The sequence below is a fragment of the Bombina bombina genome, chromosome 8, assembly GCF_027579735.1.
Source record: "Bombina bombina isolate aBomBom1 chromosome 8, aBomBom1.pri, whole genome shotgun sequence".
NCBI classification, from domain to species: Eukaryota; Metazoa; Chordata; class Amphibia; order Anura; family Bombinatoridae; genus Bombina; species Bombina bombina.
The window spans coordinates 322,875,180-322,897,037 of record NC_069506.1 but is presented as its reverse complement, the minus strand read 5'-3'; the positions used below and the strand labels follow the sequence as shown (position 1 = coordinate 322,897,037).

The 21,858-nt window shown below is 38.4% G+C and overlaps 1 protein-coding gene across 1 annotated transcript in view; it reads right to left on the bottom strand.

The window, feature by feature from the left end:
- The window catches only part of FOXRED1 (FAD dependent oxidoreductase domain containing 1), an 80,561-nt gene extending 64,048 nt beyond the window's left edge, over nucleotides 1-16,513 (bottom strand). The window contains exons 1-2 of the mRNA XM_053691540.1: nucleotides 16,154-16,513; nucleotides 3,150-3,367 (exon numbers count right to left, since the gene is read on the bottom strand). Of these exons, the coding sequence (XP_053547515.1) occupies nucleotides 3,150-3,367; nucleotides 16,154-16,289 (354 nt within the window). The 5' untranslated portion in view covers nucleotides 16,290-16,513. The remainder of the gene's footprint in view (nucleotides 1-3,149; nucleotides 3,368-16,153) is intronic.
- Between the last annotated feature and the right edge of the window lie 5,345 nt (nucleotides 16,514-21,858).

The window sequence follows — 21,858 nt, the reverse complement described above, 5'->3', positions numbered from 1 at the left end:
CTTAGAAACAATCAATCAGAGGTTATAAAATATATATACAGGTCTATGAATACGGCACACAGCCGAAACGCGTAAGACCTGTCTGCTTATTCCTGTATGTTGGATTTTAATTATTGAAAATAAAGATTTCGTTTTATGGCATCTTGGGACTCTTACCGGATCATTTTCTTCTTGTTTTCTATAAAATATATAACAATGTTGATTATTCAAAGCTGGGAAATGGGTAGAAAAGACATTATCTATCATTTTAAAGAGTAAAAAAATAATAATTAAAGGGCCATAATACCCAAATGTTTAAACACTTGAAAGTGATGCAGCATAGCTGTAAAAAGCTGACTAGAAAATATCTCCTGAACATCTCTATGTAAAAAAGAAAGATATTTTACCTCAAAAGTTCCTCAGTAGCCACCTCCCACTGTAAAGGATTTCTAAGCAGCATTTTAGTGTGTCTGTCATGGGACATCTTAGGGGATGAGCATCGTGAACTCTCATATTATTTCACCAATCAGGTAAAGGAAGTTTACTATGAAATCTCATGAGAGATAAGTCAAATCTCATGAGATCACAGTAAGAGTTCATGACCTCAGCACTGGCTGCTGTTCATTTCTTCATTATTTTTTTTATTTTGACCTGCAGCTGGGAGCAGCTGAGTATAACTTTTTACACAGAACTTACTCTGCTGAGCTGAGGAGATTGTGAGATAAAATATCTTCCTTTTTTACATAGAGATGCTCAGGTGATATTTTCCTGTCAGTTTTTAACAGTTATACTGCATCAGTTTCAAGTGATTTAGCATATGAGTATTATGTCCCTTTAAGTAGACGTTCCCTTTAAATGGGTTTGTACGACTCTTCCTTTACTTTTTAGTTTTCAACGTGCTGCAGATCAAAAGCTGATTTTGGCAATTTGCAGTATTTGAAGAAAATAGTTTATAGAGTTAGTTTTTGGCTGCTTTAGGGAGTGTTTGACAAACCCATTTTTTTATACAAAATGTCGCTTTAATAAACGTCCCTCTCTTCCTGGTTATAATTCAGCTGTTAGCCATGAACTAGTAGATACGCACTAGTCGTGTAATTATTTGCTTGGTAGAACACGTGGAATTGTCTAAAGTTCAAAATTCTGGGGAAGAATAAAATTTAGAAAATTCTAAACTTTAACCAACTCCTTGATAATCTACAAACCTAGATTAATATTATATAGACATTTACAAGAGTGATTTTTACTGTAAAAGGAGGGAGATGAAACTCAATAAAGGAAAAGAAAGAGGTAAATTTAACAGAACAAGTTTGAAGTTTTTTTTTTTTTAAATAAAACATTTATGCTCCCAATGAACCATGAAGGTTTGAATGCTTATTCCAGCCTCTTTTATACCATCAGTTTCTCAATGTAAAGGTACATGAAAGTCAAAATGTCATGATTCAGATAGAATATGGAAATTTAAAGGGATTTGAAATAGTGCTCCTTTAGTAAAGACATTTGTTAAATTAAAAAGAAACCGTTTTCTTGCAAAATGAGCACTTAGAAATGCTCACTATAGCAACTGCCCTCGGGGAAATAAGAGAGCGGACATGTTGGCAATTTAGCTCTTCTGAGCATGGGAAAATCTGACTCCCGGTTTATCTAGTATCCACTTAAAGGGCCACTGTAAGTAAATATTTTCTATGCCTGTTACTAACTAACTACCCCAATACGCTTTTTATCAATAGTATTTCATTAACATATCTCTACCGTATATCAGAAATCTTGTCTGCAAATTGAATTGTTTTCCAAACCCACTCCGTGGGTATCCTTTGCTCTGTACCAATCCGTTTACAATACCTAGGTTTCAAAATTGCTCTTTAAACACAAAGTTATTGGTTTAAGTATTTTGAACACTCAGTGCTGAAAATAGTGGGCAGGATAACGTGACATCATTGGCGAATAAAAGATATAACTTTTAGAACGTTATGAAACTTCGTTTTGGAGAAAATATAGGTCAGTAGGTTTTAATTAATGTTTATTAACTTTAATATGTTAGTTGTTTAGCTTAAAAATTATAACAGAAAGTAATCCTTTAATAGTAGACCAGTTGATGTTACTCTAGAAGATTTATGACATCATGCTAGATAAGCTTCCTGTGGAGACCACAGCCTCCTTGTAGGGCTATGACAGGAAGTCAATGACACTGCACAAATGAAGTTTAAAAAAAGAAATTAAAGATTAAATCCATTTAAAATTAGGAATAATACATATTTAAATGCCTTATATTAAAAGGAAGACTCAAGTAAAAATGTAACTTTCATGATTCAGATAGAACATGCTATTTTAAACATCTTTCAAATTTACTTCCATTAACAAAAAGTGCACAGTCTTTTTCTATTTACACTTTTTGAGACACCAGCTCCTACTGAGCATGTGCAAGAATTCACAGAATATACGTATATGCATTTGTGATTGGCTAATGGCTGTCACATGATACAGTAGGAGGGGAAACAGACATAACTGAAATTTGTCCGAAAACAAAATCTACTATTTATTTGACGTTCAGACTAAAAACTTTTGCATTGTCTTTTAATTATGCATTTGTTGACTATCTACTGTATTTACTGCTTAGTAGTGGCGTGTCAGAGGCTGCTTTCGTTACTCAGCTCTTTTCAGAGACGTATATCCTCTTGTGCAAGCGACACAAACAAAGATCTGGATTTGCACAGAACTTAGCGTTTCACTTGAACAAGAGGATATTCGGCTCTGAAAAGAGCTGAATACGAAAAGCAACCTCTGACGCACCGCTACTGTTTAGTGCTATTTTATTACAACAATGAAACAGAATGTGTCATATCCCATTAAGAAAGGCTTCAAATTACTATCAAATTTACTTCATTCTCTTGGTACGGTTTGGTGAAAAGTATACTTAGGTAGGTTCAGTAGTTGCAATGCACTACTGGGAGCAAGCTGGTTCTTGGTGGCTTATTACCTATGCCTTTTGTCATTGGCTCACCAGATGTCTCCAGCTAGCTCCCAGTAATGCATTGCTGCTCTGGAGTTGCATAAGTTAAACACGTAGTTATATAAATGCAAAAAGGTAATAATAAAATACTCAAACACATTAGCTAATTTCCTTTTTGCAGTTTTAGGACTCTTTAAAAAGAAAAAAAAATGTAACAACCAACCGTTGGATCTCTCTCTACCACAACCACTCTCAGTGCGTCCCTCCTAGACTTCTGCTTTAGCCAGTAAGCAACAGACCAGCCCAAGACTCCTCCTCCCACTATTACAACATCAGCCCTCTCAGGAGGAAGATGTCCCGTCGGTGGTAACGGACTCCAATTACTAGTGGGCAGCGCTTCCTTGAGTTTATTATGGAAGTTTACCAACGATCTATCCAAATCTGAAAAAAAGAACATTGGGAAGAGCAAAATCAGGAACGAATTTGAGCCTAAGCGTATCAGCTCTATCACTCAGTGTTTCTTGAATATCAGAAGATTATATTTTTATAAAACTAATTTTATCAGATTAGCAATGCAACTTCCTGCTATGGAGATTATTAAAAGCACATGGAAATGAAAACTAAAGTTTTATGATTCAAGTAGAGCTTACAATTAAAAAAAAATCCAACTAAATTCTATTGTCAATTTTACTATATCTCTTGGTATCCTTTGTTGAAACCTTTTCTCCTTCCCATGAGAGCATACTGAGGTATACTTGATATTTCTTGTTAAAATTTCAAGAGCATACTGAGGCAGGTTCACGTCTTGAGCACTATATGTACAACATTGATTCAAACACTGCAAACACACACTACTAAGTCTATCTAGATATGCTTTCATGGAAAGAAGCTACGTTTCAACAAAGGACACAGAAAGAACTAAATTCAATGACAAAAATACAATTGGAAAGTAGTTTAATTTAATTGTATACACTATCGGAATAATTAAGCATTCATTTTTAACTTTCATATCCCTTTAATCCAAAAATATCCATTTGAATTTTGTTTATTTTTTTATTCAAGTAGCTCTTCATCATATTATTACACTACCAAATATAATTCGTTTTTTTATTTTAATTTTCAAGGCCAATAAGAGGCTTTACTGTCTCTGTTATACAGTATGTATGTAATGTGCACTCACACAGACACATCACACTAGCGGCATACACGCCTGGGTATTCAACAGATATTTGCGCTATTTAAAGGGACAGTAAAGTTTAGATAGAGCATAAATTAAAAGAAAAAAAAAATCCAATTTATTTCTATTACCAAATTTACACATTGTCTTTGTATCATTTGTGGAAACGTAATCCTAAATTGCTCAGAGATAGGGGTATACAATGACAAGGGTTTGTGATAAGATACAGAAACATAACAGACTATACAGATCTAGTACAAGAGGAAGAGGTCCCTGCTCCGGAGAGCTTACAGTCTATAGGTTGGGGTGTAGAGACATTAGGTTAGGGTTAATTTGTCCCGTGGATTGTAGTTGCAGCAGTGAGTCAAGGAAGTTCAAGAATTATTTTGGTTAGGATGAAAAACAGAGGAGAGATCGTAAGCCTCTCTGAATAGCTGTAGCTGGGGCGTCTGAAGCTATACAAAGGTTGGAGACAGTCTTGCGGAGCGGGGCAGGCGCAGCACGGGAGAAGTCAGAGGCGGGAGAGAGACATAGGTCAGAGGTTGATTGAAGAGGATGAGTTGGGAATATTTGAATATGAGAGAGGAAATATAGTTGAGAGTGAGTCTGCTGAGTGCCTTGTAAGTTAGGGTTAATACTTTAAATTGTATTCTGGAGTGTATGGGGAGCCAGTGTAGAGACTCACAGAGTGCAGCAGCTGATGTAGATCGGTAGATGAGTCTAGTTGAAGCAGTCATAATAGATTGGAGGGGGAGAGGAGTTATTTAGGAAGACCATATAGAAGTAGATAGCAGTAGACACTGTGTGACAGAATGAGGGAATTAATTAGTATTTTTGAAGTTAAAGGAAAATGAAACCCAATTTTTTTCTTTCATAGTGTGCAATTTTAAACAACTTTCTAATTTACTTCTATTATCTAATTTGCTTCATTCTCTTGTTATTATTTCCTGAAAAGCTGCTGATTGGTGGCTGCACATAGATGCCTCATGCGATTGGCTCACTCATGTGCATTGCTATATCTTCAACAAAGGATATCTAAAGAATGAAGCACATTAGATAATAGAAGTAATTTGAAATGTTGTTTCAAATTGTATTCACCATCTAAATCATGAAAGAAACATTTTGGGTTTAGTGTCCCTTTAAGAGTTTGTGGGCGGGGAGGAGTTACGAGCCATTTATAGATGGGTTGTGGCTTTGTCAGACCCTTAAAACTGAGATACTGAGGGGCTGCAGGTGGGAAGCAGGCCATACACTTTCCAACCTATAATAATCCTGCAGGTTACAGGATGGAAGTAAGCCCATAGGAGTGTGTATGCATCTTTATCTCTTTACAGCAGCACTGTTTACAACAATGTTTGTAGCAGTGTTATACATTCTTGCAAACATTGAGAGCTAAAAGCAAGTGCACACTCCTGAGCTCTGATGAGACTACCTAGGTTTACTCTTCAACCAAGGATACAAAAAGAACAAAGCAACCTGATTTTCGTAAATTGGCAAACCCTGCATGCTCTATCTCGGTGTTTCTCAACCTTTTTAGTAGCAAGTGCCCCTTTGGGTTTTTATTTGATTTCTATGTACCCCAACTGTTGCACAAATATTATTGATCATATATAAACAAAAATGAAAATCATGTGCATCACTTAATTTCACAAGCTTGTATCAGATATGTCAATTAAAGGGACATAATACTCATATGCTAAATCACTTGAAACTGATGCAGTATAACTGTAAAAAGCTGACAGGAAAATATCACCTGAGCATCTCTATGTAAAAAAGGAAGATATTTTATCTCACAATCTCCTCAGCTCAGCAGAGTAAGTTCTGTGTAAAAAGTTATACTCAGCTGCTCCCAGCTGCAGGTAAAAAAAAAAAAAAAAATAATGAAGAAATGAACAGCAGCCAATCAGCATCAGCAGTGCTGAGGTCATGAACTCTTACTGTGTTCTCATGAGATTTGACTTAACTCTCATGAGATTTCATAGTAAGCTTCCTTTACCTGATTGGTGAAATAATATGAGAGTTCACGAGGCTCATCCCCTAAGCTGTCCCAGGACAGACACACTAAAATGCTGCTTAGAAATCCTTTACAATGGGATGTGGCTACTGAGGAACTTTTGAGGTAAAATATCTTTCTTTTTTACATAGAGATGTTCAGGAAATATTTTCTAGTCAGCTTTTTACAGCTATGCTGCATCACTTTCAAGTGTTTAAACATTTGGGTATTATGGCCCTTTAAGTAAATAAATATGAATCAGAAATTTGTTTTATGTTTTCAGGAATGTAATATTTGCCAATATTACCACAGGGAATAATAAACACATAAAACACAGATATATAGGCCATTGATATTAATAATTATATGCAATCAATGTGCTTCTTACATATTAAGAGGTAAATAAACTTTTTCTGCTTGATGATGGAAGTAACATTTATAGCACCATCTTTCTATTTTTAATAACCATTTCATGCAAAGTTTATCGGTTTTGTTTTACTGCTGCATAATATGATGCCCTTTACCTTTTTCACAGTGGCACATTTATCTGGCACTTGGTCACAGTAATACACTTTCTTTCATATAGGTGGCGAGAGTCCACAATTTGTTACTGATGGGATATACATTCCTACCAGGAGAAGACAAAGTTTCCCAAACCTCAAAGCCTATAAATACCCCACCCACCTCACTCATATCTCAGTTTAAACGTTGCCTCCTTTGGAGGTGGTTAAAGCATGATGTGCTTCAGTGTATAGTGAAGTCCGTTTTCCCTCAGAGTACAGTGTTTGTCAGAGGGAAGTGAGGACAGTTTGCCTAAGGTTACCATGTTTTTAAAAAAGAAAGAAAGGGGGCGCCCTGAGTGTAAGAGAGAAGATGTGACCAAATAATTCTATACTTATGTATCTACATGTTATAGATTGATATTAAAAAATACTAAAGTGATAAATCAAGGTGATATGCTGTAGAAACCAGTGTCAATGTGGTTTAAAAGTGATAAATCATACAATGTGCAATGTTATACAGTGTTAATCAATAACAATGTGATACAGAGTAAAAATAATAAACAATCAAAACAAACACAGTGATAATAAAGTGAAAGTCTATTGGGATGGGAGGCAGCTATCTGTGATGATCCAGGCCAGGATCCAGGAGCGGCAATCTATGAAGAGAAAAGACAGAAGCGCCACATGGCCCAATATTGTTTGATCCAGAATAAATAGATCTTAAGGTGATGAGTAAACTCATGTTTAGTAGAGCACCTCAGTTAGTGCTAGATATACGGTCTGGGATCTATTTGGTCACCCAGAAGACCAACTTCCTGCACAGGAGCTGATGTAAAGTGTAAAGCACCTCTCGTGGTGCTATAGAGGCATGAAGGGGTCAGTTCAGTCACCCAACAGACTTGTAGCCAGACATCCAAATGGATCCAGAGGTGCAAAAGGATCCCACAATTGATCCAGAAAAGGAATTATTCCTCAGGAAAAGGATAAAAGATATATATCCCAAAGAAAGATGCAGCAAGTGTTCAAAATATTAAAAAGTGACTTTAATAAAATTGTAAAAATAACAGGCAACGCGTTTCTCAGCCAATGGCTGTTTCATCAGGCTTCATGAAGCCTGATGAAACAGCCATTGGCTGAGAAACGCGTTGCCTGTTATTTTTACAATTTTATTAAAGTCACTTTTTAATATTTTGAACACTTGCTGCATCTTTCTTTGGGATATATATCTTTTATCCTTTTCCTGAGGAATAATTCCTTTTCTGGATCAATTGTGGGATCCTTTTGCACCTCTGGATCCATTTGGATGTCTGGCTACAAGTCTGTTGGGTGACTGAACTGACCCCTTCATGCCTCTATAGCACCACGAGAGGTGCTTTACACTTTACATCAGCTCCTGTGCAGGAAGTTGGTCTTCTGGGTGACCAAATAGATCCCAGACCGTATATCTAGCACTAACTGAGGTGCTCTACTAAACGTGAGTTTACTCATCACCTTAAGATCTATTTATTCTGGATCAAACAATATTGGGCCATGTGGCGCTTCTGTCTTTTCTCTTCATAGATTACCATGTTTTTACCTCTTTTTAAACCTTATATGGGCTATCTGTAAACCGGTCGCAGGGATTCATCTCCTGCCTCCCTTTACAACCCAACATACTTTTATATTTCTACCTCTGCTAATATGTCTACCACATTTATGGTAAGTATTGTTTTTTTTAAAGACACTCCTAGCTAATTTGGGCACTTTTTGTTTAAAGTTATAAGCTATATATTTATGTTGTATATTGCAGCCCAGGGAAAGTAGTTTGTTTTTTCTCTCTCTGCTTATTTTATATTAGCGATGCAGCTTTTCAACTAAGATTTATGGGGATTGGTATTAAGCGCAAGCACAAAGCTGCTGTGCACCGTTTTTCTTTGCCTTAAGTTAAGTTATACATTGCTTACTTTTAGCCGGTTATTGTTTTTTTGCTTGAGCGCGCCGCCATGTAGCATCTTTTAAACCTGCCCCTTATGACGTTATTATGTGCAACGTTTTTTCGTGCGCTTTTTGCTGCTGATTTTCGCACACTTTTTTTGTCTTTTTTTGCTCTTTGCATCTCTTAGATACATCATTTTGATATATAGGGGCATAATGTATCTACATATATTATATACTTAAACCTCTATAAATAGTGTTTTTATTAACTTATTTATCTTGGCAAAGACTTTTTTCCATTCCTCAAAGTTCTTTTTACGCAATAAGAGTTTTTTATAATATTATAAAAAATGTTTTACTTTTTTCCACATTTCTTTCTATGCCATAACAGAACTTCCTATTTCTGTCCCTGAAATCACCATAGGAGTCTGTTGAAAACTTTTCTACCAAAGCTGAGTGTGTCTTTTGCAAAACTTCCGACGTGCCATCTTCAGCACATTTATGTGACTCATGTATATTATTTTTATCACGTCCTAATGTCTCTATAGTTTCAAATGATCCCTTTGTTTCATTTCACAGATGGATGTAGATAGCGTACCCTCAGCAATGAAGACATTTATTGCTGATTCAATTGAGAAGGCCGACTGAAAACCACCTTCAAATAAGTGTAAGAGATCAGCCCCTGTTTTACCCTAATCTAGTAAAGTTAGTACTGATCACACTAATACTGACGTATCTTCTCATAATGATGATTCCTCTGATACTGAGGCTCCCTCATCTAATACTGAACTAGATAAATCTTTTTTGTTTAAAATTGAGCATATTCGATCTCTTTTAAAAGAAGTTTTAGTCACTTTAGGAATTGAAGAAGCTAAACCTTCTGAGGATATTCCTTGTAACAGGTTAAATTCTTTTTTTAAGTCTTCAATTAATCTTCCTGAGACATTTCCAGTTCCTAATACTGTTTCTACTATTATCTCTAAAGAATGGTCTAAACCCGGTACTTCTTTTAACCCTTCAAGGTTTAAAAAATTGTATCCTTTACCTGTTGCTAATTTGGAGTTATGGGAAACTATCCCTAAAGTAGATGGGGCTATTTCTTCTCTAGCTAAACATACAATGATTCCTTTAGAAAATAGTACTTCCTTTAAAGATCCTTTAGATAGGAAACTTGAATCTTTTTTGAGAAGGGCTTATTTAAATACTGGTTATGTCCTTAGGCCAGCTATATCTATTGCTGATGTAGCCACCACCTCTACTTTCTGGCTCTCCAATCTTGCTCAGCAATTTTCATCAGACCCTGAATGTTGTAATATTACTATTACAAGAGGCAAATATTTTTATTTGTGATGCAGTATTTGACATTATTAAGATCAATGTTAAAACTATGTCTTTAGCTATTCTTTCTAGAAGAGCTTTATGGCTTAAATATTAGCATGCTAACACGGTCTCTAAAATTAGGATTATCTCTTTCTTTTCAGGGTAAGAATCTATTTGGTTCACAATTAGATTCAATTATTTCTTACATTACTGGAGGTATGTCAGTTTTTCTGCCTCAAGACTATATATCTAAAGGGAAATTCAAGGCTTCAAATAGTTTTCATTCTTTTCTAAACAAAGATCAGAAGCCTTCCCCCTCTCCAAAAGCCCCTGGCTCTAACTGGAGACCTTCTTCCAATTGGAATACATTTAAACAATTCAAGAAGATGTTGCTCCCAACCCAGTTCTTCTGGTAGGGGGCAAATTAAAACTTTTTCAGAGAAATTTGGTCAGAATCTGTCCAAAATCCCTGGATTCAGAATATAATCTCTCAGGGATATCGAATTGGTTTCAAAATCAAACCTCCAAGTGGACGGTTTAATCAAACTCATGTTCCAAAACATCAGTTAAAAGCTCAGGTTTTTCTAACGTGTCTCACATCTAAAACGTATGGGAGTGATAGCCCCAGTTCCTCTACAGGAACAAGGAAAGGGTTTTTACTCAAATCTATTCATTGTACCAAAGGAGAATTCCTTCAGACCAATATAGGATCTGGAAACACTAAACAGATTTGTGAGAATTCCAACCTTCCAGATGGAAACTATAAGGACTATTCTGCCTTTTGTTCAGCAAGGTCACTATATGTCCACAATAGACTTACAGGATGCTTATCTTTACATCCCTATTCACCCTGATCATTTTCAATTTCTGAGATTCTCTTTTCTAGAAAAGCATTTTCAGTTTGTTGCTCTTCTGTTTGGCCTAGCAACAGCACCAAGAATATTTTTAAAGGTTTCCTTATTTGGACGATATTTTGGTTCTAGCACAATCTTTTCATTTAGCAGAATCTCACACAGAGCATCTATTGTTATTTCTTCAAATTCATGGTTGGAGGATCAATTTTCTAAAGAGTTTCTCGATTCCTCAGACAAAGGTCACTTATTTGGGTTTTTAAATAGACTCAGTGTCCATGACTCTTTCCCTGACAGAAAAGAGACAAATATTAGTTTCAGCTTGTCTCTGTCATACCCTTCAGTTGGCTATGTGCATGGAGGTTTTAGGCCTAATGATTGCAGCATCAGAGGCGACCCCTTTGCTCGTTTTCATATGAGCCTCTTCAACTTTGCATGCTGCACCAATGATGCAAGGATTATACTCGAATATCACAACTGATATTCTTGGAACCACAACATTTGTTCTTCTCTGACATGGTGTCAGGGTTTTTTCCCTGCATTGTTTGCCATGTGCTGCTGGCAGCCATTTTACTCACCTCTCTTGCTGACTCTGGTGCATACTGTGTGATGCTGCTCATTTCCTGCACTTCCTTTTATGGCCAGACTGGTGTACATCATCCGTGTGAGACAAGATGCAGTCTCAGAATTGTGATGTCATCACTTATTATTTAAAGGGCCTCTGTTCAGTATGCTTTGCCCTTGCATTGTCTCAGACCTGTTTGTGAGAGCTCCTGTGTATTACCTGGCCATCTGACGTCCCTCCTGGTTCCTGATCCCTGGCTTGTTCCTGACTCTGCTGTTCTCCTTGTTCTCGATTTCGGCTCATCTGACTACTTGCTTTGGCTCCTGACTCTGCTCGTCTGACTATTCGCTTTGGCACCTGACTCGGCTCGTCTGACTACCAGCTCTGGTTTTGATTCATGGCTTGTTATTTGACTTGTGGACTTTTTATTATTTGTTTGCCGTTAATAAAGGTGTGATTATTTTTGCACTTCTTGTCTTAGTCTGACCAATTTCTTCATGGGTCTTCCTTTGTTCGTCCTACCTGGTCTGTGATCACAACCGATGCAAATCTTACAGGTTGGGGAGCAGTATGGGGGTCCATGACTGCACAGGGAGTCTGGAATGTTCAGGAAACAACGATCCCGATCAATCTTAGAACTCCGTGCTCATCTTCCAGATATTCACCGTTTTGTTCAGGCTTTGTCTAGAATAAAGCCTGTTATTTCTCCTTCATGGAGTCTTAATCTAGTGTTGCAGATTGTACAGGCTCATCCTTTTGAGCCTATGAATTATTTAGAGAATAAACTACTTTCTTGGAAAGTTTTGTTTCTTTTAGCTATCTCTTCTTCTAGAAGAGTTCCTGAATTATCCGCCCTCTCTTGTGAGTCTCCTTATCTGAATTTCCATCAAGATAAAGCAGTTTTGCGGACTACTTTCAATTTTTTGCCAAAGGTTTTTAACTATAACAACATTAACGGGGAGATTGTTGTTTCCTCTTTATGTTTTAATCCTAAGAATGATGCTGAAAAATCTTTACACTCTTTGGATGTTGTCAGAGCTTTGAAATATTATGTTGATGCCACTAAAGATTTCAGAAAGACTTCAAGTTTGTTATTTTTTTTGGTTCAAGAAAGGGTCAGAAAGCTTCTGCTATTTCCTTAGGTTCTTGGTTAAAACTTCTGATTCATAAAGCTTATTTGGAAGCGGGTCAGTCTCCACCACCAGAGAATTACAGCTCATTCTACTGAATCAATTGCAACATCTTGGGCTTTCAAGAATGAAGCTTAAGTTGATCAAATCTGCAAGATGGCCACTTGGTCTTCTTTGCATACTTTTACCAAATTTTTATCATTTTTATGTTTTTGCCTCTTCAGAAGCAGCTTTTGGTAGAAAGGTTCTTCACTCTTTAGTTCTATTGCCTATATTTTTTTTTTTTTTTTTTTTTAGTTATTAAAAGACTTCTCAGCCAAAAAAGCTGTTTATATTTGATCCCTCCCTTTATTTTGTTACTCGTGAACTTCCTTCCACATCTTAAGTATTATATCCCATCAGTAACAATTTGTGGACTCTCGCCACCTATATGAAAGAAAACAATTTATGTAAGAACTTACCTGATAAATTAATTTCTTTCATGGTGGCGAGAGTCCACGAGGTCCTCTCCCTATTGTGGATTGTTTTTTATAAGAGCACATCTTTTTTTTCCTGTTCCTTTTTTTATGGCTTTTATTACTCCTTTTTTTACACCTCACTTCTTGGCTTTTCGATAAACTGAAATATGAGTGAGGTGGGTGGGGTATTTATAGGCTTTGAGGTTTGAGAAACTTTGCCTCCTCCTGGTAGGAATGTATATCCCATCAGTAACAAATCGTGGACTCTCGCCACCATGAAACAAATTAAATTTATCAAGTAAGTTCTTACATAAATTATGTTTTCTCTGTTCATATCGGTGAAGCTCAACTTCAGCCCTCATATGTCACTAACAAGCCAGAATCGAAGGTTTTACCAATTTTATGTGAATCAGTAACTGAGCAGGCAAGGAAATACTCACACTCTGCCCCTGTTAGTAGTGCTCAGGGGTAGTTATGAGAAACATGTCATGTTTACAATAGCTACATCAGGAAAAAAATAATAATGGTCAGTCCTTGGAGTACCCCTTAGCAATGACCCACGTTCCCCCAGGGGTCACATACCACAGGATGAGAAACTAGGCTATATCCGAATCATAAAAATGCAATTATAACTTTATACTTCCATCTCCCATCAAATAGATTTATTACTTTTCTTCACCTGCGTTCATTTTTGCTAAGAGTTATGATGTATTTTGTGCCCTATTCAAATGTATTGTTGTCAATAATATAAATATTAAAACAATGTTTTACATGGTAGATTTAATTATTAACGTTTTTAGATGAACTTGTGGATGTCAGCACCAATACTGCTCTGAACTTGAATAAGCTCTAGATATGTTAATCAGTTACCTTGTTTTAGAATTGAACTATATAGAAGTTATTTGTAGATTTTTTTTCTGTACAATTTGAAAATTGGGAGTGGTGTATCAGAAATGTATATATATTGTAATTAGTGTGAGATTCAACGATTTTCAATGAATTATTTAGTTTAATTATTAGAGGCAATTAGATTGATATATTATAACAGGCAATGATAGTCATAAGAGTTTTTACAAAAGTGTGAGTGATAAATATAAGAAAGACAATATTCAACGACAAATAAAAATATCATAAAATACGTCTGATATTCTGCAATATAACGATGGTAGGTCACCAGTTTATGAAACACAGTTAAATAAACTTTTAAATGCTAAATTTCACATTTGATATTTATATACACAAAGATAGGTTATAGATGAAACAAGTGAACCACTCTGCTACTAGCAAATAAGAAAATCAGATCTTAAAGGGATACTAAACCCACCATTTTTTTTTTTAATGATTCAGATAGAGAATGCAGTTTTAAAGGGACACTGTACCCAAAATTTTTCTTTTGTGATTCAGATTGAGCATGAAATTTTAAGCAACTTTCTAATTTACTCCTATTATCAAATTTTCTTCATTCTCTTGGTATCTTTATTTGAAATGCAAGAATGTAAGTTTAGATGCCGGCCCATTTTTGGTGAACAACCTGGGTTGTCCTTGCTGATTGGTGGATAAATTCATCCACCAATAAAAAAGTGCTGTCCAGAGTACTGAAACCAAAAAAAAGCTTAGATGCCTACTTTTTCAAATAATGATAGCAAGAGAACGAAGAAAAATTGATAATAGAAGTAAATTAGAAAGTTGCTTAAAATTGCATTCTCTATCTGAATTACAAAAGAAAAAATGTGGGTACAGTGTCCCTTTAAGCAACTTCTAATTTACTCCTATTATCAATGTTTCTTCATTCTCATGCTATCTTTATTTAAAAAAGCAGGAATGTTATGCTTAGGAGCCGGCCCATTTTTGGTTCAGAACCTGGGTTACGCTTGCTTATTGGTGGCTAAATAAAGTCACCAATAAGCAAGTGCTATCCAGGGTGCTGAACCTAAAATGGGCTGGCTTCTAAGCTTTACAGTCCTACTTTTAAATAAAAAGATAGCAAGGGAAAAAATAAAAATGTATAATAGGAGTAAATTAGAAAGTTGCTTTAAATTGCATACTCTATCTGAACCAGGAAGAAAAATATGGGTTTAGTATCCCTTTAACAAATAATAATTTTTCACTGCTTCACAGAAAAGAAGGCTTTTTTAAGTTCTACTATTTCATGTGGATGCCAATTTATTTTGGGTGATATCCCTTTAATGTGAATTATCATAATTACACCTAAATTGCTAATATGTTAAATAAGTTTTTACAGAAATGTTCAATAAAACTTTAAGGAACATGAAACCCAAAATGTTTCTTTCATGATTAAAAAAAAAGCGTACAATTTAAACAAATTTTTAATTTACATATATAATCAGATTTATTTTATTATTTTGGCATCCTTTGTTGAAGGAGCACCAATGCAGTACTGGGAACTAGCTGAACACATTGGGTGAGCCAATAACAGGAGGCATATATACCAGTCTCCAGCTAGCTCCCAAGAGTGCATTGCTGCCCCTGAGACAAAGTAGGGATTTCTTTCAACAAAGGATACCAAGATTATGAAACAAAAGATAAAATAAGTTAATAGAAAAGTTGTCTAAAATTGCATGCTTCTTCTGAATCATGACATGACTGCCCCTTCAATAATTAAGAGCACATAACAGATTATCAGTGGGGAAAAAGTACTCGCTCAGCTATTTTACCGGATTGATTTGTTCTTCATGTTGATACAGATATAAATCCTCAAATCTGGAATTCTCAAATCCAGAATTATTATGAAAACCCAGAGTTTTTCATGAATATTTACAATTAAAATTATTAAAAATTGCCATTTTTAACCAGTTAAGTTATAATCTTCTCTGCGTCTTTGCTTGTTAATGCCTTCTTGTAAATGTCCAACACGAGATCATAGAATGGCAGACCATGGAAAGTCATAGACTGGAGAGGAGTATTCTCAGCTGTTGGTGTATTTTACAATTTGTTTGCAGATACTAAATCATTTTAGCATTATTTAGTGTTTCTAAAATCAGAGCACATGGTATATTTATATGAGAATGATGGTGCTTTTTAAATAAATAATAACTATATTTGTAAAGCACTGCATTTATTTTATCCTACAAGAGAAAGGTGTCAAGAATAATTAAAATATTTTCAGTGTAGTTAAAAAAAATCCTTAGATAATGCAATAATAATAATAATAATAATAATAAGATAATGCAATAATATATTAGTAGGGGAACACACAAATACACACACATATACATTATTTGTGTTTTGCACATTGCATCAGTTTCTATACTAAGGGGTCAGTTAAAGGGCTTTTGCACGTGATGTTTTCACTCACCTTTGAAGAAATCATTATCTTTGAGTGCACAAGCACTGCCGCTGAATAGTCTGTGTGCCCATCTGTGAGTCCCCTGTAAAGTCTGTGCCCTGGTGAAAAGGAACAGGGAACGGTTTAGTGTTCTGCACTGATACATGGCACTGACTGACTGCCCTCCCTACTACTGCTCCAGCATGCACCGTATAGAGGACTTTCATGTGTGACGCCATAATTATGCGACACGCCACTATTTACTCCCACAGGCTACGGAATATAAGTGAAGATAACTTCAAAGTTTCGCAACACAGGCGGCAACGCTTCATTAAAAGATATTAAAACTAGAGGACTTTCATAAATACGTCATAGCTAGGCGACTACAGCCAACTCTGCTTACATAAACCCGAACTCATGGAAAGTACTAAATGTCACATAATTCTTCTATACGTCAAAAATACGAGACAGCTTTGGTCATCAACACGAGAGCACAGAATATAAACTAGTGGTACTTTACAACAGATGCAATCATTTGAGAAGCGTTAGCGTGCACTGCTAGTAGTGCGACTGTGGGAGTGTAAATCAATCCAATATCTAGATGTCTATTTAGTCGTTACAGTGAAGGAGGGTTGTTCAGCGGGTGAAGACTAGGGTTTAGAAGGCGACCAGTAATGGGTGTAGCAACTCGGCACAGTTACAGCAGAGAGTAACAACATGTCAACACTCAGGCAGCAGGTAAAGCAACATGACAGAGCTGAGGACAGAGAATAACAACATGTCAAACACACAGGCAGCAGGTGTAACAACATGTCAAACACACAGGCAGCAGGTGTAACAACATGTCAAACACACAGGCAGCAGGTGTAACAACATGTCAAACACACAAGCAGCAGGTGTAACAACATGACAAACACACAGGCAGCAGGTGTAACAACATGACAAACACACAGGCAGCAGATGTAACATGACAAACACACAGGCAGCAGGTAAAGCAACATGTCAAACACACAGGCAGCAGGTAAAGCAACATGTCAAACACACAGGCAGCAGGTGTAACAACATGTCAAACACACAGGCAGCAGGTAAAGCAACATGTCAAACACACAGGCAGCAGGTGTAACAACATGACAAACACACAGGCAGCAGGTGTAACAACATGACAAACACACAGGCAGCAGGTGTAACAACATGACAAACACACAGGCAGCAGATGTAACAACATGTCAAACACACAGGCAGCAGGTAAAGCAACATGTCAAACACACAGGCAGCAGGTGTAACAACATGTCAAACACACAGGCAGCAGGTAAAGCAACATGTCAAACACACAGGCAGCAGGTGTAACAACATGACAAACACACAAGCAGCAGGTGTAACAACATGACAAACACACAGGCAGCAGGTGTAACAACATGACAAACACACAGGCAGCAGGTAAAGCAACATGTCAAACACACAGGCAGCAGGTGTAACAACATGTCAAACACACAGGCAGCTGGTGTAACAACATGTCAAACACACAGGCAGCAGGTGTAACAACATGACAAACACACAAGCAGCAGGTGTAACAACATGACAAACACACAGGCAGCAGGTGTAACAACATGACAAACACTCAGGCAGCAGGTGTAACAACATGACAAACACACAGGCAGCAGGTGTAACAACATGACAAACACTCAGGCAGCAGGTGTAACAACATGACAAACACACAGGCAGCAGATGTAACAACATGACAAACACACAGGCAGCAGATGTAACAACATGACAAACACACAGGCAGCAGGTGTAACAACATGACAAACACACAGGCAGCAGGTGTAACAACATGACAGACACACAGGCAGCAGGTGTAACAACATGACAGACACACAGGCAGCAGGTGTAACAACATGACAGACACACAGGCAGCAGGTGTAACAACATGACAGACACACAGGCAGCAGGTGTAACAACATGACAGACACACAGGCAGCAGGTGTAACAACATGACAGACACACAGGCAGCAGGTGTAACAACATGACAGACACACAGGCAGCTGGTGTAACAACATGACAGACACACAGGCAGCTGGTGTAACAACATGACAAACACACAGGCAGCAGATGTAACAACATGACAAACACACAGGCAGCAGGTGTAACAACATGACAAACACACAGGCAGCAGGTGTAACAACATGACAAACACACAGGCAGCAGGTGTAACAACATGACAAACACACAGGCAGCAGGTGTAACAACATGACAAACACACAGGCAGCAGGTGTAACAACATGACAGACACACAGGCAGCAGGTGTAACAACATGACAGACACACAGGCAGCAGGTGTAACAACATGACAGACACTCAGGCAGCAGGTGTAACAACATGACAGACACACAGGCAGCAGGTGTAACAACATGACAGACACACAGGCAGCAGGTGTAACAACATGACAAACACACAGGCAGCAGGTGTAACAACATGACAGACACACAGGCAGCTGGTGTAACAACATGACAGACACACAGGCAGCTGGTGTAACAACATGACAGACACACAGGCAGCAGATGTAACAACATGACAAACACACAGGCAGCAGATGTAACAACATGACAAACACACAGGCAGCAGGTGTAACAACATGACAAACACACAGGCAGCAGGTGTAACAACATGACAAACACACAGGCAGCTGGTGTAACAACATGACAAACACACAGGCAGCAGATGTAACAACATGACAAACACACAGGCAGCTGGTGTAACAACATGACAAACACACAGGCAGCAGATGTAACAACATGACAAACACACAGGCAGCAGGTGTAACAACATGACAAACACACAGGCAGCAGGTGTAACAACATGACAAACACACAGGCAGCAGATGTAACAACATGACAAACACTCAGGCAGCAGATGTAACAACATGACAAACACACAGGCAGCTGGTGTAACAACATGACAAACACACAGGCAGCAGATGTAACAACATGACAAACACACAGGCAGCAGGTGTAACAACATGACAAACACACAGGCAGCTGGTGTAACAACATGACAAACACACAGGCAGCAGGTGTAACAACATGACAAACACACAGGCAGCAGGTGTAACAACATGACAAACACACAGGCAGCAGATGTAACATGACAAACACTCAGGCAGCAGATGTAACAACATGACAAACACACAGGCAGCAGGTGTAACAACATGACAAACACACAGGCAGCTGGTGTAACAACATGACAAACACACAAGCAGCAGGTGTAACAACATGACAAACACACAGGCAGCAGGTGTAACAACATGACAGACACACAGGCAGCAGGTGTAACAACATGACAGACACACAGGCAGCAGGTGTAACAACATGACAAACACACAGGCAGCAGGTGTAACAACATGACAAACACACAGGCAGCTGGTGTAACAACATGACAAACACACAGGCAGCAGGTGTAACAACATGACAAACACTCAGGCAGCAGGTGTAACAACATGACAAACACACAGGCAGCAGGTGTAACAACATGACAAACACACAGGCAGCAGGTGTAACAACATGACAAACACACAGGCAGCAGGTGTAACAACATGACAAACACACAGGCAGCAGGTGTAACAACATGACAAACACACAGGCAGCTGGTGTAACAACATGACAAACACACAGGCAGCAGGTGTAACAACATGACAAACACACAGGCAGCAGGTGTAACAACATGACAAACACACAGGCAGCAGGTGTAACAACATGACAAACACTCAGGCAGCAGGTGTAACAACATGACAAACACACAGGCAGCAGGTGTAACAACATGACAAACACTCAGGCAGCTGGTGTAACAACATGACAAACACTCAGGCAGCTGGTGTAACAACATGACAAACACACAGGCAGCAGGTGTAACAACATGACAAACACTCAGGCAGCAGGTGTAACAACATGACAAACACACAGGCAGCAGGTGTAACAACATGACAAACACACAGGCAGCAGGTGTAACAACATGACAAACACACAGGCAGCAGGTGTAACAACATGACAAACACTCAGGCAGCAGGTGTAACAACATGACAAACACACAGGCAGCAGGTGTAACAACATGACAAACACACAGGCAGCAGGTGTAACAACATGACAAACACACAGGCAGCAGGTGTAACAACATGACAAACACACAGGCAGCAGGTGTAACAACATGACAAACACACAGGCAGCAGGTGTAACAACATGACAAACACACAGGCAGCAGGTGTAACAACATGACAAACACACAGGCAGCAGGTGTAACAACATGACAAACACACAGGCAGCAGGTGTAACAACATGACAAACACACAGGCAGCAGGTGTAACAACATGACAAACACGCAGGCAGCAGGTGTAACAACATGACAAACACACAGGCAGCAGGTGTAACAACATGACAAACACACAGGCAGCAGGTGTAACAACATGACAAACACACAGGCAGCAGGTGTAACAACATGACAAACACTCAGGCAGCAGGTGTAACAACATGACAAACACTCATGCAGCAGGTTGTAACAACATGACAAACACACAGGCAGCAGGTGTAACAACATGACAAACACACAGGCAGCAGGTGTAACAACATGACAAACACTCAGGCAGCAGGTGTAACAACATGACAAACACACAGGCAGCAGGTGTAACAACATGACAAACACACAGGCAGCAGGTGTAACAACATGACAAACACTCAGGCAGCAGGTGTAACAACATGACAAACACACAGGCAGCAGGTGTAACAACATGACAAACACACAGGCAGCAGGTGTAACAACATGACAAACACACAGGCAGCAGGTGTAACAACATGACAAACACACAGGCAGCAGGTGTAACAACATGACAAACACACAGGCAGCAGGTGTAACAACATGACAAACACTCAGGCAGCAGGTGTAACAACATGACAAACACTCAGGCAGCAGGTGTAACAACATGACAAACACACAGGCAGCAGGTGTAACAACATGACAAACACACAGGCAGCAGGTGTAACAACATGACAAACACACAGGCAGCAGGTGTAACAACATGACAAACACACAGGCAGCAGGTGTAACAACATGACAAACACACAGGCAGCAGGTGTAACAACATGACAAACACACAGGCAGCAGGTGTAACAACATGACAAACACACAGGCAGCAGGTGTAACAACATGACAAACACACAGGCAGCAGGTGTAACAACATGACAAACACACAGGCAGCAGGTGTAACAACATGACAAACACACAGGCAGCAGGTGTAACAACATGACAGACACACAGGCAGCAGGTGTAACAACATGACAAACACACAGGCAGCAGGTGTAACAACATGACAAACACACAGGCAGCAGGTGTAACAACATGACAAACACACAGGCAGCAGGTGTAACAACATGACAAACACTCAGGCAGCAGGTGTAACAACATGACAAACACTCAGGCAGCAGGTGTAACAACATGACAAACACACAGGCAGCAGGTGTAACAACATGACAAACACACAGGCAGCAGGTGTAACAACATGACAAACACACAGGCAGCAGGTGTAACAACATGACAAACACTCAGGCAGCAGGTGTAACAACATGACACAGCTGGGAACGAGATATACAACATAACACCTAGGCAGAAGGTGTAGTAACATGGCAAAATTCGCACAGTGAGAGCAGCAAGATGGTGGTTTCCGCTCTGCGACCGGAAATGAAGTCATTTGAG